A 27,878-nucleotide genomic window follows, 5' to 3' on the forward strand; every position below is an offset into this window, starting at 1 on the left:
ATTAATTTAATGTTATCTTCATTGAAAAAACAGTATTTTTTTTTTTTTCAAAAATAAGGACATTTCTAAGTGACTCCAAACTTTAGAATGGTACTGCATATATATTTTAGAAAAAGATTGAAGTTTTAAACACTGGTACATAAATGCAATCAATCTCTTTTCAAGTCAGTGTTGACTGCTGACAAAACATGCTATGGTATATTCAGTAGCTTGTCTGCTGTTAGGTACTGAAAACACACTGTTGAACTGAGGAGGACTTAGCATAGAGTACCTATTATCTGGGTGGGTTCATCTCAAAGATCTCTTCTAATTAAGTGTGCCAACGCCCAAGTATTAAAGCACTCTTACTATTCCTTGGGCTTATTCTTATAGACTCCTACAACACGATTTTTTTGGCACTTAACTTGTTCCACAGTTGTGAGAAACCCATAAAAAGAATACATAAAGACATGCGGCTCAATAGGGAATGCTGTGATGTGACTTTTATGAGCAATTTGTCATACGGCTTTTAGAAAATTCGTTACAGAAAACAGTGTTAAAAGTCCCCACTGAATGACAAGTCGTCCTTACAGCTGCCAAAAACCACTCATCTTTGGAACCCTGTGGCATATTTTACCGTAGAAACTTTATTGAAAGTTTTCACAGGTCACAAGACTTTGAGTGTTTTTCCTCTAAGGCCATGTTTTGATATTTTTTACATTTTTAAAATGTATTTATTTATTTTACAGAATTTCAAGATATATTAAAGTAAATCTCTAACATAACTAAGAACACAGGCATATGCATTCAATAATAAGAAAAGAGATTTAAGAATTACGTATGCTTGGGTGAAAACTCTCTTTATGGCTGTAAAAGTGAGCAGGTGGGTGTGTGTGCTTCTACACAAACACTTCAGATGTGATGTGTTCTTTTTTGATACTGATCTGATGACCTGGAATATAGACTGAGTGCAGATTTGGGATCATCAGTCCAGTGATGTTGAATTTCCTTCATTTTCATGATTCAAAGCTGTTCGGTTCATTGCTGTTAAGAAAATTCTGGGTGTCATTCTAAAGTAAACATCCAATATACAGATGTTCCATTTGGGTGAAATTTTTAGGTTAGCTGTGTCCTGAAATGGTTTCCTACCAAGTTTGTAGCTGACAAAGGGTTTCTGGATTCTCTTTGTGTTGCTTTGGAATGTTCTAATAGTAATATAATAATAAAATAAATTAATTAATAATAATAATAATAATAATAATAATAATAATAATAATAATAATAATAATAATAATAATAATGTTCTCTTAGTCCGCTACAAGGCTGTCAAAACAAAACATGATGTTCAAAGGACCAAACAAAAGTACTTCTTTTTATCTCTTTCTCACACACATATATTGACAGAACCATATGTATGGTCGAGTTTAATTTCAAAATAAGAGTCCATACCTGGCAACAGAGCTTAGTGAGCAGCTCTATTGTTAACTGCTTTTATTTTATTTTATTTTTTATTTTTTTAAAGTCTCAATTTCTTAGCAAATGAGACACATTTGTATTTACAAGGAGGCAATGTCAGTTCAGAATTGACAGATGCAGTCAGTTGACATGGGAAATCAGAGACCCAAGCTGAAACAGTAAACACAGACCAGATAAATGTAAAAAGGAGTTTCTCCACGAAGGATCAACACAGAATGAATATGCAGGGAATGAAGACTGGGGAAGGATGAATGTGGAAGGGGATAACTGACAGAAGACTAAGACTGGAGCTAAGGGGAAAGATACTGACGTGGAACACTAGCGACCTCTGTGGGGAGCTGAGGGAGAAATTCTAACCATGAGGTAAAACCAGACACACGACCCGCAAGTGCTAACGCACCATGGACTTAAGAGAACGAAGCTACATAAAGTTGTACATCGAAAACCACAGCTGATTAAATCCAGAGAACAAATATACACCTATCAGGAGGGATTAGTGACCAAGTAGTACAAGGCACAAACAGTGACAGGGTTGTTAACAAACAATTTACGTAGCAGATTGTCAGGAACTGAATGCGTGACAAAGTACGCAATGCGAATGACAGTACTCAGAGCACTAATTACTAAACTGATCAAAGCTACAATGAACAAGAAAATGAGGAGTGAAACGAGCTACTCTACTAAGCTGGCAGGTAGAATTAGGGAGAGTGGTCAGGGAGGTCTGTGGGCAGAGGAGGAATAGATGCGTGACGTGGGGGAGTTTGGGCCTGGATGCCTGTTGTAGGTCCAGAGACAAAGCTCCAAAGATGAGTTAAAGTCCAGACTGGTGGTATGTGCAACAGAAGGGGAAATTCAATGCAAGAAGCAGAATGGAACACCGAGCAGAGTAAAAGATTAAACCAGAGCAAACAACTGAGCAGCATGATTTGGCCTGTGCTGACTGTTGCCTTACCAACGGTCCAGCATCAAAATGTGGGAGGATCCCGTCTTTATGGCATGTGAAGGTGATTAGCTGAAGGTGAGCCACTCCCTGGCTCAGCTTATTACCCAACACACACACACACACGCACACACACACACACACACACACACACACACACACACACACACACACGAAGGAAAGGCGAAAGGAAGGAGAGCTGCCAACTATGCAGAGGTGGAGAGCATGACAATTAAAATAATGTTCAAAGAAATTTGCAAATGTTTTGTGTGTAAAGCAAAATAAATTAGTTAATGAACATACCTGGTAATCATAACTTCACAAAAATGTATCTGTCAGTAGTATCATGAGAAGTCAGTCATACTGATATTCAAGATACATTGTACAACAATAGTGAGTACAACCCTGTGCAATTATATCTCCAATGACGTATGTGTTGCCCTTCACAGTAACTGTATAACTTGTAAATTGAGACATAGGCTGTTTGCTGTTACCCATCCTACCATTATTTATACACCGTTTAATCCTCATTAGGGTCATGGGGGGCTGGAGTCTATCCCAGCTGACTGAGGGTGAAGGCAGGAGACACCTGGACAGGTCACCAGTCTATCACAGGTCTACACATAGAGACAAACAAGCACACTCACATTCACACCTGTGCACAATTTAGAATCACCAATTAACCTCAGCATGCTTTTGGACTGTGGGTGAAAACCAATGTTGCACAGGGAGAACATGCATACTCCACAGAAAAATTCCAGGCACAGGACAGGACAGAAACCGAGGATCTTCTAGCTGTGAAGTGACGGTGTCAGATCTAATCCCTCTTGGCTTGGAGGATACCAATATTGCACAAATTGAGAGAGATGTTCTGCCATTCTTTGGAGACATTTTGTTTACAGCTCTTCTCTTCTGAAGGGGTTGTGTTGATCTAAATCTCACTTTAAAATGCCCAAAATATATTTGACCAAGTGATATGTTGTCATCCACACAGGCTGACCTCTCACAGACACTCAGAGCTTAACCTTTTGATGCACAGCATGGGTGAAGAGACATTTTCCATTGAATACGGGTCACTTTTGATCAATGTTGTGCATCAAAGGGTTAATTATGCAAGCAGTGCACTGTCCGTGACCTCATTGGTCACCCATTTTCTTGCATCTATTTCCATCTTTGTGAAACATATTTTTCAGTTCCTCTGGCATATTTAAACATGGAATAGTGATGCAGACAGAGATAAGCATAAGCCATGGGCCCCTAATTGATAAAGTTCTGGTTGTCACAGGTTCTTTAATAACAATGCCTACGTCATCAGGCCAAGTCTCTACTTTGGGGCATGTACAGTATTTTCAATATAGTCATTCTAAAGTATTTATTTTTGATTGTTAAGAGAAAATACTTTACTTTTCGTCTGAGAAATAATGCAATTATTGAGAGGTGATACAATTTGGAATCATTTTGACATTTAAGTGATATTGCACAAGGGTGTTCTTTTTTGCATTACTGTAAGATCCCAGAACCTCAGACAGATGGTTGACTCTTCAGTTGATGTCACATATGCTTGTTTATTTGTAAAGATAAACAGCTGAGAAGCAATCATACATCACCTCAGTTTTTCTACTTCACAATACAAACACTGTATTAGAGACGGGAAACTCCAGTTTAGCGTATAGATACACAAAATAACAAAACAGAAAGAAAAAGTATTGATTTCTTATTCATGTTCTCTCTTTGTGAGGGCACAGCCTAAAGTACCATACACTTTTTTTCCATCAACTGAACTGTGGACACTAGTGATTATCAAGCTACTCAGTTCACATTTGAGTGTATAAAGGGGTCAAATTGGCATTATCACACTCACTTATCAGTGAATCATGGGACGCTTCATTACATTTATCTTCAACAATGTAAGCTCAAGGTCAAGATAATGTCAGAGTATGGAGTGGGGGGGCTGAACCCAAAGTGAGAGCGCACAGAGCAGGCAGAGGGGGGTTGGACTCCAAATAAATAGGTTTTATTACAAAAATAACCAGAACTAAATAAAACAGAACTGGGGAGCGAATAATCCAACTAAGGCTAGACTTGGTACAGGAAGTGAGGGGGCAGGCAGGCTTTGGGTGACTGGTAGTCCAGAGAGCACAAACCGACACTGCAGGATGTGTTGCGGTACGCCGCGGTGGCCAGAGGAGAGAGCCAGGGATGAAGCCATCCTATTCAGGGAGGAGGTCCAGGTAACCAGCAAGCGGCCTGGTCAGACAGAATAGTCAGGGGTCCAGGTCCTCTATCAGGAGGAGGGGGTCCAGGTTCCTGGCATGCAGATGGAGCAGAACAGGACAGTATGGTCAGCAGAACTGCAGGCAGAGCAAACAGGAGTTAAAAATGGGTTTCAAAACATGAAAGATGAACTTGAAAAAGGACCCAACCGACAGCTTGAGCTGAGTTTATGATCTGGCATGGAATGGAGTGATGAACCGATCTTTATGGAGTGGTTGATGAGCCAGGCGTGCTGATCCACAGCTGTCTGGAGTTCCTGATGATTTAATTGCAGATTAGTACCAGCTGTAGGACAGCAGCGGAGACAGGAGAGTGCAGAGTGGTGAGGGGAAGAGAGGGAGCACTGAAAGAGGGGGAATAAAAGAATGAGGGGAAGAGGGAGGTAAAAGGAGGTCAGGTGGGGGGCAGATGCAGGAGCCCTGACAGGTAAACTATCAAGCTGACCATGCAGTTATTAAAAAAGACCGATCCAATTACACATATGCTAATTTATCATTAACATTTTCTCCTCCCTTAGGGGTAACCTTACAATACTATCATTATATTTGATACTGTTACTCAGCAGAGTGCACTTATACAAAAGTTTTATTGTTGTCAGCTGGTCTTTTTCAACATTGCCGCTTTCAGAGGGTTGTCAGCACAGATCAGACCTTGTGTTAGTTAATAAACAGTTCATGATTAGTTTCAGTTATGTATAGTTAATGTACAGCCCATCAAATGATATAGCCCTCTCATCCCCTATTTAATTAATGTATCTAAACATAGTAATTATAGTTGAAAAAATAATGTGTGCAAAACATACTGTATAGTTTTTGTAAACTCAGATAAATATAAAAATTCTTCTTTGCTGGAAGAAAAATGCCATTAAAATTATCATTAAGAAATAAATGTCAGAATAAAAAATGCAATAAAAGAAAGCAGTTGGCTTGGATTTGGGGATGCTATAAGTCATCTGAAATTAAAATTATTCTTTGAATTATTAATGTAAATATATTTGAATTACCAGCGCTTTTCTAATTACCTCTTTCTGTTCCCACTAGGATGGCCCTGAAGCTGGACAAACCGTGAAGGTGAGAATTTAATCATTTATTGCCTTTAAATATGTCATGAGGCCTCTGCGATAGTTATACACTATTGAATAATTATTATATTTCATTTGCAGTCCTAAACTCTTGGACTGCCTGAATTATTTATAGATATATTCTAAAGGGTTTAAATCATCTTTGGTTTGGTTTGAGGCTGTGTGCAATGATTCATGCGGCTAACTGAAGGGTCACTAGAGACTGACTGGGGACCATATAGGTTAAAGTAAGGGGACATAATTATTACCAGTCACAGTAACTGTATCAGCTCAGCTTCTGCTATTTTGGTGTAAACACATTCCATTCATTTTGTAGCAAACTTCTGATCACACAAGTGCCTGTGCTGGTGCATGTCTGTACTCTTCTCACTAATATGAAGAATTCTGGCCTTGGAAATAGTGACATCACATGCAATATGCTGCAAACATGAGTACACCCCTGCACAATATCACTTACTTAATAAATCAAATTGTACATTCCTGCAGCAATTGCATCACTTCTAAATTGAAGAGCAAGGTTTTTGCTCTTTGCTCTGTCAAACTGACAACAGCTTGAATTTTTTAAACTAAAAATACAAATGAACAAGTAGCACTTCAGCACTGCAAATATCAGTACACCTTTCAATACTGAGATTCAAATCTTTTTTTTTTTCCCAATATTTGTATGCCTGCCTTTATTTTGATGACAGACACAATCTTAAAAAGTAGTGGTGGAACACACCATGGCACCATACCCTTGAGAGCATTATTTGAACAGTATTGTACTGCAGAAAGTAGTGTGTTGCTATAAAAAATGGCGAGGAAAAGGCAATGAACAATAGAAGAGAGACAGACCATCATAACACTTAAAAATGTAGGTCTTTCCTAAAGAGAAATTGTGAAGAAAGTCAAGGTGTCGGTGAGTCCAGTTTTATTCAAGCTCTCAGAAACTGGGGGAAAATCTGACAGGAAGAAGTTTGGAAGACCCAAAGCCACAACAGAATCAGAAGACAAGTTTCTGAGAGTCAGCAGCTTGGTGATAGGAGCTCACAGGACAACAGCTTCAAGCACAGCTTAATAGTGGTTGTAGTAAGAAGTCTCAGTTTCAACTGTGAAGAGAAGACTTTGAGGCAGGTTTGACAGGTGGAGTTGCAGCAAAAAGCCATTGCTAACATCTAAATAAGAAAAAGAGGCTAGCCTGGACCATGAAACACCACTGATGAACTACTGAAGACTGGAAGAATGTGTTATGGACTGTAAAATCAAACTTTGAAATCTTTGGTTCATCACGCAGGATTTTTGTACACTATGGAGTAGGCGAAAGGATGGTTCCTCAGTGTGGAACATTAACTGTCAAACATGGAGGAGGAAGCGTGATGGTCTGGGGCTGTTTTGCTGGATCCAGGGTCGCTGACTTGTACAGAGGCATAAAAATAAAAGCTTGACAAGGACACAGCAAAGCAGGGCAGTAGACTGGTACAGTCAGTTAAGGTTCACCTCTCCTGGAGAGTCAGGAAGTAGAAGCTGGCACTGAGTAATGTGTTAAATGTCATGGTGGTACCCTGAACCAGAACAGCTACCACATCAAGTGGCTTTCATGCTGGATGCAGTACTGGTGCTGCCGCGCACTAAAACCCATTCATTTCAATCAGTTGTGCTGCAGAACAACGGTACACTGCTGCACCCAGAAAACTGCAGGTTGCAGGTCTTTGAGACTGCCAGCTTGCCACATCATGCATGACCGCGGGGCTAAAAGGGCAAAGTGAAGAAAAAGCCAGTGCTGTTTGGATCTGAATCCCCTGAATTATATGGCACAACTTTTCGGTTGCATTGAGAGTCAAGGAGGAAAGTTTTCATTCTCACAAGGCTAGTGCTAACGTTTGCTGCTTAGCAAGGGACAAGTACACATTTGCTGTTGAAGTCTTTGCAACAAGCTTCCAGCTTGAGAAGATGGTGACATCGCCTCCCTGGAAGTTTGGAAACTCTGCCTATTTTGCTCGCTGTTCTGCGACTTCCCATGAGCTGTATGCTGAAACCTGCGGCGAGCGCAGCACTTACTGTGTTCTGTGTGAAAACCTCTTAGCAGTGTAACAGTTACACACTGTGACAAACCATTCTCAGTTTTGTACAACTGAAGATAAAAGCACCAGGGGAATTTCTTGGCTTACATGTGTATATGATGATGAGCAAATCAAATGTAACTCCGCCATATGACTATAAAATTATATACAATTTGCCACCTTAATAAAAATGTTTGTCTAATTTGTTCTGATACAAATAAGCTTAACTTAGTATCAGGACAGTCACCTTATTTTATGTAAGCTTTAAATAAGGATTACTTATTGGGACATTAAATTCAGCATGTTCCTGAGAGTGAAATGACAGAAATCAACTTCTCACCTCTGAAATAAAAAATTCCAAACAAGTGTTTCCATCTGCAGGTGTGTGTGATGCCCACAGAAGGAGGCTTTCAAAGAAAACTGCTCGAAGTCACCCACCAGTTTCCCATAATGCACTTGGACAATGGTCACAAATACACGATGATGCAAGAGTTTTTAATCAACGCACACACTTGACTGCATCAAAAGTCAAATTGACATACATTACTAATTCAGGTGGAAATGACTTTTCTATGAGGAGTTGTCAACTAGTAGATTTGAGTCATTGTTGCAAATTCAGTAATGTTAACATTTACAGAATTATAGAATAACACGCTAAGATGACAAACAGGCAAAATTACATTTTACAGTGTAGGGCCACCATCCATCCCTAGCCCCTCAGCCAACTCTGATGCAGTCAAATTAAATTAGCAGGAGGAAAGTATCACAAGCAGCAGTTTTTCAAGCAGCATGTGTCGTGATAAACATACACTATTATACTTGTCAAAACCAGAACAGGTTGTAAAAGTGAGTAATACTGTTTTAAGGATGGAATCATGAATAGACCCAGACCAGCATTGTAACCCCTTTGCTGCATATGTGGGCATATAACCGTCACAAACACACATGCAAACTGCTGTCAAACCACCGTCATGTCTTATAACATCAATAGCACTTTCTCAGCATCTCTCTCTCTCTCTCTCTCTCTCTCTCTGTCTCACACACACACACACACACACACACACACACACACACACAGACACACACAGCCCTTTTACTCAAAACTCATTTAGAAAGCCTCTCTGATAAATAGCTCTACCACTGTGATGAATTTTTATTTCTGCTTCAGATGTTTTCCTCAAAGTAGGCAAATTTAATAATGCAGACATTATGTAAATGACCTCATTAAATAGAAAATGCATACTAAATATGTAGACACCTCCAAACATGCTAGCTTGTTTAAAGCATTTACAAACACAAATTTGGCCTGCCTCCACACTTTATCACACCGTTACTGTGAAAAATTAAGAAAAGACCCTCAATTAGGTTATTATGCCCTTGATGATACATACACACAGACACAAACCTCACGAACCCTTCAACGAAAACTACATAACATCAACAACATCATCAGAAAAGAACAGCAATGAACAATGGCCCGTCTCCTATCATTCCTTCTTGAATGAAGCAAGGATCGATTTTAAGTGAATCAGTATCCATTTTATGGCAAATTAACATGTAGGAAGGAATAATCCATGCTTTAATTCCTACCAAAACATATGACTACAATATGCTCTACTACTACTATCACAATAATAAAAAGTTGTACAAGCTCAATGAAATCTTTGAATATCATATAAATGATTATTTAAGTTGGATAAAATGTATTTAACTAACAAGTTATGTTTTTAGATATTTAAATTTAAATGTTAAAATTATAGAATTGTGTACATTCAGTTAGCAATTTCAAGAACAACAGTCATTACTCATTCAAAATGGTTAATAGAATGAGCAAGACTGAGCACTAAAGGCATATTTTATTGTTTCACCTCTGCATGACATTTACATGCATGTCTAATTTTTCATCACCTTTCTCCAGCCATAGCTGAATACTGGGCAAACACAATGTGAGTGATCCCAGATATAGGAATGTCAGTTCAGCCAATTTTTTTGGAAAATTGATAATCAAATTACAGCCACTTTTGCAGGTAGGGGTTTGAGGGTGAGGTCAAACCTGCATTTTTCTCTGGCACTTCTGGCCATTTTGGTACATTATATTGTGATTTTTGTCAGATGCATTCACTCAGTGGTTTAATCTGGCTAAAAGTGTGCTGTAAGGATGACTCCAGCAAGAAAATATTAAATTTCACATATAATTTTATCAAAATTTAATGTGGACAAATGGTACAGAAATCTGAAAGGAAAACCCACAAACAACTTAATCAGGTGTATAAATAATGTAAAAAAAAAAAAAAAGAGTTAGCATGGGTCTAGTTTACATTAGACACATTATTATTATTGTTAATAACAATAATAATAATAATAATAATAATAATAATAATAATAATAATAATAATAATAATAATAATAATAATAATAATAAAACTTATTTTGAAAGATCTCACAACAATGGAAAGATTTGCATTTCATACATTGGAAAACACTACTTAAGGCCTCAAGTGCCAGTTTAAACCACCTATGCTTTAAATTAGCACAGACATTCACCAATGTTTGTTTTTCAGTATGAGAACAAATACTAGCTGAATAATTAAATTACAGTGGGAGCATGGCTCATTTAAATTTCAGAGAAAAAAAAAACATTTTTGAGAGGCTTTACCTGACACAAGTCATAAGAAATGTAGATAAAAAAGGAGAACACACCAGAGCTAAGCTGTTCACCTGGGTTCCACACTCCACAGATCCAAATCTTCTTGAGCATCTGTGGGATGTGCCAGGATAAGCCTGATGTAGGTAGGCACCACCCTGTAACCCACAGGACCCACCAATTCAATTTGATTTTAGTATCCTCATGGACTCTACGGACTCCACAACTACCAAATTCATGGAAATACTCAACTGCTTCAACATCATTCAGCACGTCAACTTTCCAACCTGCAACCATTTTCACACTGCCAATTAGAAAGATTCCGCAATAAAACAGGTCTCACAGTTCATTCACAACTTTGCAAGGACCACCTGCAGCAATACAAAGATTCCCTCTCTTTTGCCCAATTGACTTACTACATTCAACTATTTCAGTCTGGCTATGGTAACCCCAAAGTACTATTCACCCCAGTAAACAAACTCCTCCCCCTGGACAACAGTTCCCAGTCCTTCACAGTCAATAAGTGCACTTCTTCCTGTTATTCTTTCACCTCTGATCACATTACCCTCATCCTTCAGAACCTCTACTGGCTCGTCCATCCTGAAACAGATCCACTTCAGAATCCTTCTCATCACCTGCGAAGCTGTCCACAACCTGGATCACCTCTACTTGACTGAACTCCACTGGCAAACTCCTATCCACACCCTCCGCTCTGCTGATGCTAGCCTTCTAACCCCCCATCCAGATCACATACCGAACCTGGAGATACAAAGCTAGCTCCAATGCTGCTCTCACCTTCTGGAGCTCACTCCCCAAAAGCATCAGAGAATCCTCCTCACTCTCCTTATCCAAGAAATCCATAAAGACAGCAAAAATCTTTTTAATACAGCATGCAACTCAAAAAAGAGAAATCTTTTCTATGTGCTTCTTTCTCCACTATATTTAAACCTTTTTTTTTGCGTTCTTACCTTTAGAAGGCATATATAAAAGGTGTCACAGGCCTGGTTTAGCCCCGCCCCCTTCTGGCCATCCGCTCCACTGCCAGTTTGTGAGGCTCTCTGCAGCTGCTAATCAGCGAATTAAGTGCAGCTGCGAGAGCCGCACACCTTTAGAACATCCCAACACCACCTACTATAAAGACCGGCTTCACACAGCAGTGAACAGGGGATCATTTCTTGTCATTGTCTCCAGTCTGAGACATGGTTTGAGACTGAGCCGATGGAGCAGCCTGCTTTTCCTCCTGCCGTCCTCCAGAGAGAGGACGTGGACTCCCCCTCCTCCCCTGGACTGCCCCGATGGGCTGGCCCACTCCGTGAGGATGACCCGGCGTCATTCCTGGCAGCTGCAGCCGCACTCTCCCGGTTGCAGAGCATCGGCTCGCGCCTCCCCCCTCGGCTGCCATCCCCCGGGAACCCTCCTTCCTCCCTTCTTCCTCCCTCCTTCCTCCCTCTCTCACGAGTAGTGAGTTCTGGCCTTAGCTGGTGTACTTTGTTAGTGTTTGTATTTTTGTAAAATAAAAATCCTGTTTATTACAGTCTGCCTGCCGTCTGCTCTGTGCCGCTCTCATTTGGGTTCGATTTTGCCCCAAACCATAACAAAAGGTGTTGTAATTCCTACACGGTTCATCTGATTTGGATGTAAATACCCTCAAATTATAAGTCAAAGTCTGCACTTAAAGCACAGCTTGGTTGTTTCGTTTCAAAACCACTGTGATGATGTAAAGAGCTGAAATGCTGAAAATTGCATCAATGTCCAAATATTTATTGACCTGACAGTACATATCCTTTTTTTTTCTTTTACACACTATTCTTCTCTTTCTTTGTAAATTCGTTGCATATAATTTCTGCTTTAGTGAATGTTTGCCGTTTCTTTGTTGCTCAGTGTGTGCTTTGCCAGTTAAAGCAGTTTCTTAGGGAGGAACTATATCATCCATGCAGAGAAGGAAATCAAAGTTAGCCATACAGATGACCAAGTTTGTGACAGGAGGGTGTCTGACATTAGAAGGGTACCTGGAAAAAGTCAATTAAATCCTTAAAAGCATGAAAATAAGGAGTCTCTGTGGTGTGCAGGCAGCTCGCTTGGTGAAATGCACGGTCACCCTCCTGTGATTTGTGACATGGGAGTAATGCTCTGCTCTGGCTTCTCTACCATACTGTAAAGTAATGAAGACTCTCTGTGGAAATCTTTTTGACATCAGTTAGACAATTCCCAGGTGAAACAATGCTGTTTTCTCTAGACAAAGCATAACACCTAAACCTTGTTTGTGTGCTTACAGCATGTCCATGTCCATGTGCTGCCTAGAAAAGCAGGGGACTTTGAGCGAAATGACAGCATCTATGATGAGGTAAGATGGATCATATTTGAGCATCCATTCTACTCTATGCTTGTAAATGTATGCAAATGATACTATTTTATTTTCACTGACAAACCAAAAATAGAAGAGAATAAATGAACAGACTGAATAATGATCCATGTCAAAAAAAAGTTAAGACATCAAAGCTAACAAGATTCACATGGTTTTAAATATACAATTCTTGGTGAAGAGGTTTACAAAAAACTAAAATGTATCCTAAGCTTAACTGTATATTAATTTTTATGTATTAGTAGAATGGCACCACAACACACATATATATGTGTATATGGTAGTTGAAATATCAAAATGCATTCAGGGAATAAAATTTTGGATAGCACAAGTTTTCCACTTATGAATGAAAAAGTCATAGGGAATTAAATGCAAATGGCACATTTCCTGGCCAAATGCATAACATTTGCATTTATGCCCATGAATTTATACTCAATGACCTATAATAACAAATGGAACCTTTTTTGTCAAATTTGTTACAAATCAAAAACTGGAATCTCTCATTTAAAAGCATTCCTTTGTCCATTTTTATGCCACACTGCTTTGTTTCGTTGTCTACAGAGATTTTCTTGGATTTAATGACTTGATGTCTACTTTTCTAAGCTCTGCGCTATCCCTTAAAGTTTGCCAAATATGGACTCCAATCAAGTTACAGACCCATCTCATTAATTATTACAGCAAACAGAATCAGCTGGACCACAGTTACGAGCCACAACAAAGGAGCTGAATACTTTCATAAATGAGCAAATTCAGTTCTTGATTCTTCACACGCTTGCAAAGATCTCTAAAAGCAGGTTTTCACTTTTGGTGATTGGAGGGGGAAAATGTCAGCTTTATCCATTTTAAAAGAAATAAAACTACAAAATAGGGCTGCACAATGGGGTAGTGGTTAGCACTTTCGCCTTGCAGCTAGAAGATCCCTGGTTCGCGTCCCGGCTTTCCCGGGATCTTTCTGCATGGAGTTTGCATGTTCTCCCTGTGCATGCGTGGGTTCTCTCCGGGTACTCCGGCTTCCTCCCACAGTCCAAAAATATGCTGCGGTTAATTGATTATTCTAAATTGCCCGTAGGTGTGAATGTGAGAGTGATTGTTTGTCTCTGTATGTAGCCCTGTGACAGACTGGTGACCTGTCTAGGGTGTCCCCTGCCTTCACCTGAGTCAGCTGGGATAGACTCCAGCCCCCCATGACCCTAGTGAGGATTAAGCGGTGTATAGATAATGGATGGATGGATAAAACTACAAAATATGCAAAAACTAAAGGGACTTGAACAGTTTCTCAAGGGAGCCTATGAGCTAGATACTTGATAGCTGTCATGAAGAGCTCAGCCTCTTTGATCGGCATTCAAAACTTGATAAGGCATGAGTACTTCTTTTTCTGGCTAATAGCACTAGAACACCACCTGTTGTGTGTTCATCTTTTCTCCTATTAGACAAAAAGTATATAAATTAAATAAAATTGCACTGGTGTGGCCATCAATTCATCGTCTTTTACTGCATTGTTCTAAAACTAGATTTTTTTTGTCGAGAATCAAACTACTGTGTGTTACTGCAGGAATATGAAAACACAATCCACTGCTTATGAACTGACTCACCCGTAGCTCCTAATAACTTTAATTAAACATCTGAGAGATGAGTTTGGATGAATATCAATGGGATCTACAGCCCCCAGGAGCCAGAATCTCCAAACCAATGAAGTACAACACTTCAATAAGAAAACAATGGCAATGGCTGTTTTCATTTTCCATGTGACATTTTGAATTTGTAACAAGAGTCTCTTGCAAATGAATATCAATGTGGGTTTAATATGAATATTCTAATAACCACGTCTAATAAAACAAACTCTACTATACTTCCTCATCTTGCCTGAAGGGAGAAATGAGATGTGCAGTTCCACAGCAAAATACAAATAGGTTTGTTTTTAATTTGCATGTTTTCATAAGGGGTGTTTTGAGAACAACGGCACCACCACCATTTATATTTTCCCTGTCACACCAGGGAAATGAGAAAAATCTTTCTTTTAGGTGTTTTTCCTTGCAATGAATAATCAGCGGGTGTTGATTCCTCTAATACCATACTGTTAAGTGTATTTTTTCCCCAAATATAATACATTCATTTGTACATAAAGACTATCTTAGATGCAGCAGAGCAGATGAAAATATTTTAAGTACTGTCACTGAAAGAGGGAGGAACAGCCATCTCCTTGCTTCTAACTCGCTTCCATTGTGTTCTTATTCAATTTTAACCCCTCAACAATCAAATTCTTCCGACAGATATTTCACAGTAAAAATTCATCAGTAGAAGGAGAGGCTCATTGAGTCACTAGAAGACCTTTACTGTAAAACATCCATGCATGACATGTCAACTTTCATCCTAACAGTCATTAGAAATACACTACAGTAAAGTGAATGTATTATATAGGAGAAATTTAGAGCAGCAGAGAAGTATGTTTGTATTTTCTGGTGTGTCTTTTTTTCTCTGTAGTTTAGTGCTGCTGTGAAAAAAGGTTTCATTTAGACAGTAAATATAGAGGAGGTGTGAAATGAAATTTGAAAGCCTTTAACATGCAAATATAGTTTAAATAAACAAAAAAAAGTGAGTGTAACCTTCAGGAAGTTATAAAATGCAGTCATTACAAGGGCATGTATGAACAAGAATAGCACTCTGAGAACGCAGTACTCTGCCAAGGTTGCTCAGTCGTTGTATCATTTCCAGCGAATAAGTCCCGATAAGTCCACAGCGATTGATATGCAGTAGGATCGCAATCATGTGAACATGAGCAGGCAGCTGACGTAGTGTTGACTTGTCATAGTTACAGTGATGCTGTGCTGCTATCTCATAATGATACAGAAATCTTTAATAAATCTGTGCAATCCAGACTATAAGCTGCATCACTGCCAAAATCTAATCAAGTGGTTCTTGTGTCATTTCTGAGTTTCCCTGAAAATTTCATCCATATCCATCCATTTTTGAGTTATGTTGTGAACGGACAGACAAACAGACGGACAAATGCACACCAATTGTCACATTCTGTAACATTCCTTGATGGAGTAATTAAGTTAAATTGAAGCAAAACACATTTTTTAAACTTTTTTTTGTAACTTTTTGCACGGCCTTCACCATGTCATATCCTGGTCATATCAAATACAACAGAGACACACTGGTGAATATGGGTTTATCACCATATTCTCTAACTTTTGCTGCCGATGCGTCCTGACCCAGCAAGATCCTGTGGGGACTCTCAAACAAAAAGAACAACAGACGCCGGCAGTGTAACAGGCCTCAGGGGAAGCAAACCAGCATCAGGAACAGTCTGAGGCTACGAGCGCACCACCCACTACCTAGCATCCTGCTCATGAACGTCCAGTCCCTGGACAACAAGCTGGATGAGCTCAGAGCCAGGATAAAGTACCAGAGGGACACAAGAGACTGCAACATCATCTGCTTCACGGAGACATGGCTGACTCCCACGATCCCGGATCATGCCGTTCAACCAGCGGAGTTCTTCACAGTTTATTGTATCCTCAGAATGGCTGTGTCGGGAAAGTCTAAAGGTGGGGTTGTCTGTCTCATGACCAACAACACCAACGACACCAGCGTACTATGGCAGGGACTAAGACCTATGACGGACCATAAAGTAGGGCCAATGCCCATGGTGAGTGCTGGCCTCTCTGGCCGATAAACTGAAGAACTTTTTTGTGCGCTTTGAGGATCCCAGCTGAGAGGCGCACATCCTGCCCAGCAGAGAGGAAAAGATGCGCACCGTGACGGAGCATGACGTGAGGCTGATGTTTCAATGCGTGAATACCAAGAAAGCTGCAGGACCTGACGGTATAAAAGGCTGTGTCCTGAAAACCTGTGCCAACCAGCTTGCACTGGTGTTCACGGAAATATTCAACATCTCGCTCGCCCGGTGCGTCTTCCCCAGGTGCTTTAAGCAGTCTGTCATTGTTCCTGTCACCAAGAAAGCCAAGCCCAGCTGTCTGAATGACTACTAATCCATTGCCCTTACCTGTGATGATGAAATGTTTTGAGAGACTGGTCAGACACTTCATCACCTCTTCCCTACCTGGCTCCCTGGACACCTTACAATTTGCATACTAGCCAAATAGATCCACAGAGGACGCCATTAGTCACCTGCTATACACAGCCCTGGCCCACCTGGACACTAGGAACCTTGAATTTTGAATAGCCTAAAAAGTACCAAGAGTGCAAAGTTCAAAAGATAGGCCCTCAGACCAAGACAGGTAAAAAGCAATGTCTTACTTGTACCTCCAGTATGAGATGAGGACATCTGATGCTGTGACAGATACAGATCGTGCATGACAGTGAAGTTGCAGTCAACAAGCTGTTTATCGCTATGATGGGAAGCAATAAGACTCAGATGTGGAGCAGTGCAGGAGGCTGGCGCTACTCTTTCCATTCGGCAGGCAGAGAATAGAGTTGGCGGCTAAACACTGTTGTAGCTATCTGTCTTTGTATTTGGTCTGCGTTCCCGTGTGGTATCTCTGCATCGTTCTGATGTGCCAGATGCCATGTTGAATTGTCTTTGCAGTGTGGCCTTCCTGGAAAAGAACTGTTGCAATGTATCATACTTATTTTGCAAGCTATGTTTGTGTTATTTTTTAGTTTTTTAGTTGTTTTTTTTTTCATTTTGGTCATTTGAAACCCAAAGCTTACCAGTGCTGATACAATGTTTAGTGCTCTATTTCAGTTTTCGTGTGTGTGTGTGTCAAAAAGCTTTTTGAGGATAACGCTGTGTTTGGAAAGTCAGTCATTAATGTCGTAATCACTGAAGCCTCAAGAGAGAGAAAAGCATTATACTGTAAGGCATCACAACCGTGTATTTACCCTACCAGTCAAAGGCTCACACTCTATACTGTATGGCTTAGACTGCCTTTTTGAGGTCATCATCTGTGACAACTATAATATTTAGCTGGATGTTTTCTCCGGTTCATGCAAACTTATTTTCAGTTGCCATGAATCTATCCTTTTAAATTTGGCTAAATTTGCCTATTGAATATCTGCATGTCAACTCTAATGCCAGGCTACAGGAAAAACAAACCCCACTGGGAAAATTCCCAAAATGCCTCATGCCAGTCTGTACCTGCAGAGGAGTAGCTTCAGCTGCCATCTGTTCTAAGTATTCTTGATGGTAAGTTATAGTTCACATTACAATTAATAATGTTACCAATAAATTGCCAACTTTTCTAGTCTAGCTGATTTTAATGGCAAGTATCTGATTTTTTTCTAAGACTCTCTCTATCCTGAATGAAAGAATATCAAGGAACTTTTGATGCCAGGTCCTGGGCGATGAAGGCATGTGTTTTGTGGAAACAAAAGGCGGCAGCATTTTGATACAATTTTCCATGGTTCACAACACAGTTACAGGTTCCAGCAGATGAATCATTTTGTCAGCTGAGCTGCTCTGGTGTCATCCTTCTTATGAGTCAATAGATTCACTGACACGCTGTCAGCTCTCAGATGTCAACTTGTCACCACCATCGACCGTACCTTCTTCAGCTCAATTTGACGGCCACTTCTTTTCATATAAGTTTGGAACACTGGTGGAGGAGGATTGCAGGTCTTGTGGTGTCTGCACATTATTAAGGGTTTAATCCTCTGTTGAATCCTTTGATTCAAATGGGAAAGTTGAACCATAACCTTTAGTCCTCAAAGAAGAGGTTCAGTATTTTGTAAATACCCAGTCACACACAATAACCAATTAATAAAAATAATTATTGTTATTACGATTAATAATAATACTTTAATGTATAATTGGCAAACCTGCATACTTGTTGTTAACTAATGGGCTATTCTACAATCAATGACATGAATTTATTGGTTGGGAAAAATATTTACACAGATATGTTGTAAAATAAGAGCTTTATTGAATGACAGTATAGCTGAAAATAAATTTTAACAACAAAACAACTTATATATATATATATATATATATATATATATATATATATATATATATATATATATATATATATATATATATATATATATATATATATTTGGTATATATATATATATACACCAAATAAAAGTGGTTTCTCAGATAATCTATCAGAGAATCTTATTAATTTAGCAAGAAGGGGGATTTAACCTTTAACCTATAACAGAAGATTATCATCTTTTGCTGTTTATATGATGACTTATTGATATAAGGTAATTTTAGGTGAAAGTACATCAACCCACCCCCACTGCTCATGTCTCACCCTAATTCTAGGGTACATGTTCACTTCTTTCTATTTGAAGCATTCTGAACTTAAAACGCAGCCATGTATGTCATTGTCCAGTGGGAAATTTAACAGCTGTGTAGGAGCATGGATGTGGACGTGATAGAGGCTGCCAGTTCAGCTGTTTTTAATTTCTTTGGGGAACCCCTACATAACCATGCTGTGAATGTTTTCACGTGTTCTCCCCCATTTCCTAACATGTCTCTGTTGTACAAATGACATTTGGTCATACAAGGAGAGCTGGAAGGAAAGGCACTAACAATGTCTTCCGTCTGCAGTCCCTTCTGGGAGTGGCAGTAGAACTGTAAACAGTGAGACAGTGCAACAGTGGCCTAGGATGGTTATGGAGAACAATATGAATGTCACCAGTGTCCTGGCTGTACTCTCTGCCAGCACTGCTCATGTAGTTCAGTTAGACGAAATCAGTTGAAATGGGTGATACCACACCAAAAAACATTCATACATGGCAACTTAGTGGAGGCCATAGACAGTGAGAGGGCTGGGAAGGACAAATAAAGCCAAGCAATTCAGCCAGCCAATGGATATTACATTATAGTTTTGTCAAATTCTTGAGAATGAGCAGAGGGTAGATAATTTGCAATTTCTGTGTACACGATAATAGTGGTAAATAATTACTTAATTATTTCATATTACTACTAAATAAACACTGTGGAGTTGGCTAACATCCATCCATCCATCCAGTATTTATAATAGATGGATGAGCTTCATCCTCATTAGGGTCGCAGGGGGGGTGGAGTCTATCCCAGATGACTTAGGGTGAAAGCAGGGGATAACCTGGACAGGTCACCAGTCTGTCACAGGGCTACACATAGAAAGAAACAAGCCCACTCACATTCACACCTATGGACAAATAAGAGTTACCAATTAACCTCAGCATGTTTTTGGACTGTGGGAGGAAGCCAGAGTACCTGAACAGAACCCATCCACAGGGAGAACATGCAAACTCCACACAGAAAGATCCCAGACCCAGGGGACACGAACCAAATCTTCTAGCCGTCAAGCGATGGTTCTAACAACCGAGCCACCGTGCAGCCCGAGATGGCTAGTAAGGTTAACAACAAAAAAAGCAGCATCACAGCTTGTGTGGAACTGTACTGGAGAGAGAAACAGCAGTCTTCTAAGGATGCAGTTATTGTCAGATGTCTTTGAATATTTTGATGACTGTGGTGACAAGCAGTGTTTAACGGCTCCAAAGCTGCTTTAGATGGAGAGAGACCTGTTGTATGTAAAGCCAACAATATAGAACTGTAATACTCTTTCAGTGAGCACTCATTTCTGGTTTTTAAGAATTAGCATTTTTGTTTATCAACTCTTATAGACAGCTTTTTACTTTGGACTAGAGCAGCAGAGGTGGAGATGGCACACCATCTCCCCGTACCTGTGTTTTTCTCCTCACAGTTGTGTGTTTTGTTTATTGTGTTTCTGGTGGTGTCTCTGCTTGTGGAAAATACACACTCTTTACTAGTGTATGAGCGGCAAGCGCTTTTTGACATCCGTGACTTAGCCTGGAAATTTTCTTCTGCTGATAATGGAAGACATACCTCAAGCTCTCTGCCGTTCCTGGCTTTGGTACTGGAGGAATTGCTTCACCGTGAGCCGGTGTTTCAGCCACGGAGGAGGACCCACAGGAGATGCAGATGTGCCCACGGTACATGCTTGGGTGAGCATGTGAGAAACAGAAGTCAGCTTTGGATAATGAATTGTGATTTTGTATCTGGTGTCTGTTACAAACACCGGGACTTGGTCTACCGGCAGCGGTGGATACTTCCTGTTTACCCAGTGTCTGAGTCGCTCGATCAGCTGATGCCGCCCCACTGGACACAGAGGAGGCGGGGCAGGGGAGGTGGTGTCATCTCGGACAACCTCCTTCATCCAGACATCACATCTCAGCCGGCTAATAAAGGGGAAAATGTCTGAATGGCTCTTCTTAACACCCGGTCACTGTCTAATAAAACTTTCATCCTCTGTGACTTCTTTGACTCCCATAAACTGGATGTGATGTTCGTACAGAGACGTGGTTGTGCGAAGGTGAACTGACACCCTGCTGGAACTCTGTCCCCATGACTTTGGGTTCTTCAGCTCTTCCAGACTGACAGGGAGGAGGGGAGGAGGGATGGCCTTCGTTTTTAAGGACCAGCTTAGGTGTACACAGATTTTGAACTTCCATGCTTTCTCAAGCTTTGAACTGCAGCTTTTTACCATAAACAGACCCTCTATTGTTTTAATTGCTGTGATTTATCGTCCACCCAAGTATCATGAGAATTTTATCTCTGAGCTTGCAGACTTTTTAACGTCTTTCTGTCTGCAGTATGAGATTTTAATTGTTGGTGATTTTAATGTTCACATTTGTTGCGATGACAAGCCATTGATCAAAGACTTTTTAAACATTATTGAGTCTTTTAATCTGCCACAGTTTGTGTCTGGTCCAACACATCAGCATGGACATACTCTGGATCTAGTGCTTGGTTTTGGACTGTCTGGTTCAGTGAATGAAACCTGTGTCTTTCCAGTTTTAGATCATTCTCTGATTTTATTTGATATTGGAATCCCTAGTTTATTTGTTTTGGGTACAAAGACAAAAACAACAAGGTCCTCTCGATTTATCAGCCCCAGTGCCTTACATGATTTTAACTTAAGACTGCCTGATGTGCTAGACTCGGTCTTTCTGCAGGCTTCCCCGGTGGGTTGTCTCACTGAAAGCTTCAACGGTGCACTTAAGCATCTGCTAGATTCAGTGGACCCAGAAAAGACTCGAAAGTATCCAAATAAGAGCCATACTCCCTGGTTAAATGAAGACTTCCTGACATTGAGAAAGAGTTGCAGAAAACCTGAATGTCAGTGGTGTCACTCCAGGCGGTAGGTTTTCTATCAGGCATGGAAGGACAGTCTGACAACTTACCAGCCTAAGGTGTCTGCTGCAAAGGCCGCATATTACTCCAGTTTAATTATGGATAACAAGCATAATTCTAGACTGTTATTTGACACAGTTTCCAAACTCACCCAACACCACCAAGTTACCAGCAGCTCTGATCTCTCTGCACATGACTTTCTGTTGTATTTTAATGACAAGGTAGATGATATCAGAACTAAAATTCCTCTGTCCGTAACTGACAAAGTAGAGGGTTTAGTTACTTTTCCTATCTATGGTGGTGTAGGTTTCTTGAAATTTGAGCCTGTTTCTTCAGAAGGTTGTCATGGCGGCTCGATGTACTACCTGCTCTCTTGATCCTCTACCAGTGTGGGTTATTAAAAAGCTTTGGTCCACGTTAGACCCTAACATGTTATATATCTTGAATATATCGCTTTCCACTGGAGTTTTCCCAGCTTGTTTTAAATCTGCCATTGTTAAACCCTTGTTGAAGAAACCTGGCCTGGATGCTGACTCCCTTACTAACTATATGCCTGTCTCAAACCTGCCCCATTGTACCTATCCAGCCTGGTGAACCCGTATGTCCCCATTCGGGTTCTCTGTTCTCAGGGGACTGGACTTCTGAATATCCCAAAGGTCTGTAAAAAGACGGCTGGGGAACGGGCTTTTTCATTCCGGGCACCAACATTATGGAACAGTCTGCCTGCTGAAATCAGGCAGTCATCATCCATTAATGTATTTAAAACTAAGCTGAAGACCCACTTGTTTTCTTTTACATATGCATCTTAAATTGTTTGTTTTACTGATGTCTTTTTTAGTGTTTTGTTTTTATTTTTTTCGTCTGTTTTGACTTTTTTAATCAGTTTTTACTGTTTTTATTTCTGTGTACAGCACTTTGATGGAAAGTGCTTTATAAATAAATTTGTTGTTGTTATTATTATTATTATTATTATTATTATTATTATTGTTAAATGCCATGAAAAGTGGTCCAAGGAAGGAACAGTGGTGAACCAGCAACAGGATCATGAGAGGGCAAGACTCGCTGATGCACGTGGCGAGGAAGGCTGGCCTGTGTGGTCCGATCCAACAGATGGGCTACTGTTGCTCAAATTGCTGAAGAAGTTAATGCTGGTTCTGACAGAAAGGTGGCAGAACACACATTGCATCGCAGATTGTTGTGTATGGGGCTGCATAGCAGCAGACAAGTCTGGGTGCCCCTGCTGACCCCTGTGCACCACCATGCATGTGAACATGGGAACTGGATCATGGAACAATGGAAGATGGTGGCTTGAATTACATTTTCTTTTACATCACGTGGATGACCGGGTGCATCATGTACCTGGGGAATAAATCACCTCCATCTAACCAATCATGGATGTGTTCCTCCCAAGGGGTGGTGTTAAGCTTCTCTCTCCAGGAGAGGTCAGAGGCCAGATACCTTTCAAACTTTTGGGCAGTGACTGATTGAGCCCCATAGGGGATCGTTGAACAGGTGCTCCCCAGTGAGCTCCTCTCTCACTCCCAGGTGTGGCTCCAGGAGGGGGCCCCAGTATCCCTAATCCAGGTAAAGTGGTGACTTTCCCTGATCCTGATTTCGTTCAAGGTTTTTTGAATTGCTCTTTGTCTGGTCCCTCCCCCTGGACCAATTTGCCTTGGGTGACCCAACCGTGGACTATTTCCCCGACAGCATAGCTTCCAGGTGCACAGGGACACTATGTCACAGATAGAGGCCAGAGTCTATAACTTGATTGTTTTCAAATGTCTAAAAAGCTTGTTTAGAGATCATCAAAAAATCACCAAGAGAAGTCAGCTTTCGGAGGGCAGAAGGATTTATTTGTCGACAAACATCCAGGAGTAGTTCGTAGCAGTGATAACATCCCATGAAGGACTGGAGAACTGAGCTGTGTACTGTCTTTTATGCTGTGAGACTTGGTCATTTTTCCACACCTCTAGGGTGTATGATGGGAGTGGCAGTTTTGACATCATTACAGCAACTCTGAGTCTCAGATACATTCACTATTTCATTCACTTTCCTTGAGAAAAATAACTTATCTGCTCAGACATCTGGTGTATATGCCATGTTGGCATCATGAGTGTCATTCAAGCACATCATTATAGAAATGATCATTAAAGTCAGTTGTCAATCTTAATAGCAACCCTTTGGACTTTCTCTAATCTGTGGAAAATTTGACTTGTGTGGTGTATCACAGGTCAGTTAGTAATAATTCTTATCAGTGATTGGCCAGAATAAAAATGTTTAGTTGCTAGTCTCCGGGGAAGAAAATAATATCCATTGTTAGGGCTCTAAAGACACCAACCAAGGAGCTTAAGTAAGAGTATAAAAGAGGTGTCATCTGTTTCTCTGAGAAAATATTTTGGAGGAATTGTAGTGGACACACTAGTGACGGATATTTTAGTTTGTAGAAACAGGTTGACAATAATATGATTTCAGGTGTGATCTATTTATCCGTTTATCTCAGAACAGAATATTATATTGTAATATGTCAATATTACATCAAAATATTATGTTCACGTGATTCCACTGATCTCAGTCACATCATAGTTTTGTTTGTTCTATGTTGTTGTTTTGTGTTAGTGTGTGCTATTGTTGGGTCATTGTAACAGTTTTTTTAAACAATAAATGTTGTGTGTGTGTGTGTGTGTGTGTGTGTGTGTGTGTGTGTGTGTGTGTGTGTGTGTGTGTGTGTGTGTGTGTGTGTGTGTGTGTGTGTGTGTGTGTGTGTGTTGACATTAATCTCCCATGTCTATCAAAGTCATGCCAATCATCATGTGAATGAGTGAGTTTGATAATGCAAAAAATGCCACACGTGATTGTCTGGAGAGCAAAATAAGTTATACTAAAACTAATATACTTTTACACTACTAAGTTTTGAATGAAATGCTCTCCCTGTACCTTTCCAACTACTCTACTGGAAGACTTGGCGCCAAGCATCAAACAGAAAATACTCGTCATTTCTCCAAAATGTTTTGTTTTATTTCTTTATTTATTGTCATAGTGTATTCTTCCCCTGAGACACGTTTCTTCTGTGCACAAACTGACAGAAAGCTAACAATACGGTTTAAGTAAAGTCAAACACAAGAGTAAAGTTTGGATTTTTTTTTATTGGGTTCTTTTTCTTCTCTTTTCTTTTTCTTTTTTGTAAAACTAACCTACAGGCAAATGACAGTGCTGTAGTTATGAACGATTCTCAGTATTAAAAAAAATAGATTTCCATTGCTAACAAATAGCATCTATTCTCATGATATGACAGAAAGCTACATTTAACTTAGCTATAACAAATGAAAATAGCACAAAGTAATTTGACTTTCAAACAAAGATTTTTCAAGACACAAAGGTGAAGAAGCAAGAGAGTGTACTTTCTGCCTGGCCACATGGAGAAGTATGTGCACATACACTTTTCCTGGTTAGCCTATAGCTTGAGTCACATGATCTGAACTGATTAACGATCAATGAGCTGCCACTAGGTGGGGGTAAGGTCTGTGAATCCAGAGGCCTCTGTGTGGTCACTTTTCCCTTTCTCCTTTTCTTTTCTCCCCAACTTGTGAGTGTACAGGTGTGTCTACACCATCACAGCTGTTACTGTGGAACTGCTGCTGGCAGCCCTGTCTTTCCACACTGTTTATGCCTTTGATAATGGCCATCAATAATAGTGTTGTGGAATTTCATCGATGCGGAGAGAATGGTAACATAGAGACACTCTGGAGACTCGGATGGCTTAGGCTGAGAATAAGGTTTACTGATATCAGGGGAAGTGATACAACAAAGTACAGCATGCACATACAGTCTATGAACATGCTGTATATCTTGTCACTGTTCAAACATACAAACATTACCTTACTACAGGTATTTGTTTCAAAAGCTTTATGTTGTGAAAAGCTGAGATTTGGACATTTGTGTTTCTTGTGCCTTAACTTGTTTTGTAAAGATGTTGATTTTTGTGTTGTTTTTTTTTATCATTTGTAAATACCAGAATTTGCACATTATTTTCCATTTTTGTCTGTCTGATCACATCATTTCTAAATAAATAAATCAGACATTACAATCAGTTATTCAGTACTTGAGTAGTCTTTTCACCAAATACTTTTTTACTCTTACTTGAGTAATTTTTTGGATGACTACTTTTTACTTCTACTTGAGTGATATTATTTTGAGGTAACGTTACTCTTACTTCAGTACAATTTTTGGCTACTCTACCCACCTCTGCATGTGAGTAAAGCCAGCATCAATTCTGAGGATTCCCTTCAACTTTCGAGTATATATTGGGTTGGGAGGAATGCCAGATTTAGACTACAATGTAAGATGGGGACAACTTATTTGCTCACGCACGTTTTTGTATGCAACTAAGATTGCACTGTTCTTCTAAATTAAATTTGAGACAAAGACTTTATTCCTTTTAACTCCCTACTCTCCATGAGCTCAGCCCTTTTTCATTTTCACAGTTCAGCATTAAATGTCCTACCTCTTTTTTGGTTAGGTTATATGTAATTAGTCAAAGGTTCAAATCTTCAAAACTTTACCTGAGAAAGCATGGGGCTTCATTGTTTTTAGTCTCCTGCTGTAATATGACCCCTACAGTTCAGTTAATTGTAATTTAGATAACTCAATCAATAACCTGCAAAGCCTTCCAGTGCAAACGAACAGAAAACAAACCAACTGCACGGCCTTGCCACTGCTTCTAAGACATGTACACAACATATAAAAACTTACTAGGCTAGCACTGCTTTGCTTTTTGCCCACACCTTGCTCTATTTATATCTGCCTCATCTGTAATACCTTGCTCTTTTATTATGTGTAGTGAAGTAAATAGATTGTTTTTGCACTATCTTTAAGATTTCCTTGCACTGAAAAGGAGAAGCTCTGCAATCTCGTTATACATTGTATAATGACAATAAAGAATATTCTATTCTATTCTATTCTATTCTATTCTATTCTATTCTATTCTAGTGCAATGGCTTTTTTGTAGCGACTTTGTGTTCTTTTATTGTACCCTGCTATTCCAAAGAACTGCTACTGCCTTTTATTGGTGACAATAACAATACTTATTTTGTCTCGTATTCTGTGTATACTCTGATCGACAGATTCCCTCTCAGTGTTTAAGAAAAGACTAAAAGCCCACCTCTTCACTGAAGACCTCTTCACTTGACAGACTAAAAAATAAATGCATAAATAAATAAATTCCTATTACCTCCTGCACTGCCTATAGACAACATGGTCCTGTTATCATACTTGAGCATTTTATGGTACTTATCCAGGTTGTTTTCTCCTAACTAGATCCTTGCTTGTGTTGTATCTACTCTTAGGAGTAGTAGATGTATGTCGCTTTGGGTAAAAATGTATGCTAAATGAAATTGTAGAATTGTAGCAATATTTTATTCTAATTTATTATGCTGATATTCTTGTGAATAATACAGTAGTATACTGCAGACTATCAAATTACCTAGGTCTGCTTTGATAGCTAAGTTGGGTTCATATTGCGGTCTGGTCTCATTCAGGATTCCTGCATGCAAGGCTCTTCTCCTCGGCTCTGATCATTAATGTCATGTATGTTGACTACGGGACTGTGGTAGGCCTGTTAGCTATTCTAAAGATCGGAATGGTGCCGAGGTCAGGATGACGTCTCAGTCACCCTGTGAGGTCACTGTTTAATGAAAGTGTGCCCTGTCTGATGTATAGGGTTGCACCCTATATACTGTCCAACACCCAGTCACCACAGCAAAAAATGGGGTTACCAGAGGTTAATTAAGTGCAGTTTATTTCTCCCTGTCCTGCCTGATATTTCTTTCTCCACTTAAAGGTAGTGTGTGCTGGTACATTCTGTTACTATGAATGCATCTAGAATCCAGTGCTTAGGTTGTGTTGTGTTTTGTAGTTGCTTAGGTATGATCCTGTTTACAAAAGAAAGTATTTGGGAAATAGAAAACCAAAT

General features: G+C 39.8%; 1 protein-coding gene across 3 annotated transcripts in view; it reads left to right on the forward strand.

Moving 5' to 3' along the window:
- The window catches only part of fhit (fragile histidine triad diadenosine triphosphatase), a 225,723-nt gene that overhangs the window by 194,394 nt on the left and 3,451 nt on the right, over positions 1-27,878 (forward strand). For 2 of the 3 annotated variants that reach the window (XM_055010876.1, XM_023276681.3), the window contains exons 5-6: positions 5,710-5,739; positions 12,709-12,777. In XM_055010876.1, coding sequence (XP_054866851.1) covers positions 5,710-5,739; positions 12,709-12,777 — 99 coding nt within the window. The remainder of the gene's footprint in view (positions 1-5,709; positions 5,740-12,708; positions 12,778-27,878) is intronic. The other variant, XM_055010877.1, reaches the window with a different exon arrangement.

This window comes from Amphiprion ocellaris, chromosome 5, assembly GCF_022539595.1.
Source record: "Amphiprion ocellaris isolate individual 3 ecotype Okinawa chromosome 5, ASM2253959v1, whole genome shotgun sequence".
Taxonomy (NCBI): Eukaryota; Metazoa; Chordata; class Actinopteri; family Pomacentridae; genus Amphiprion; species Amphiprion ocellaris.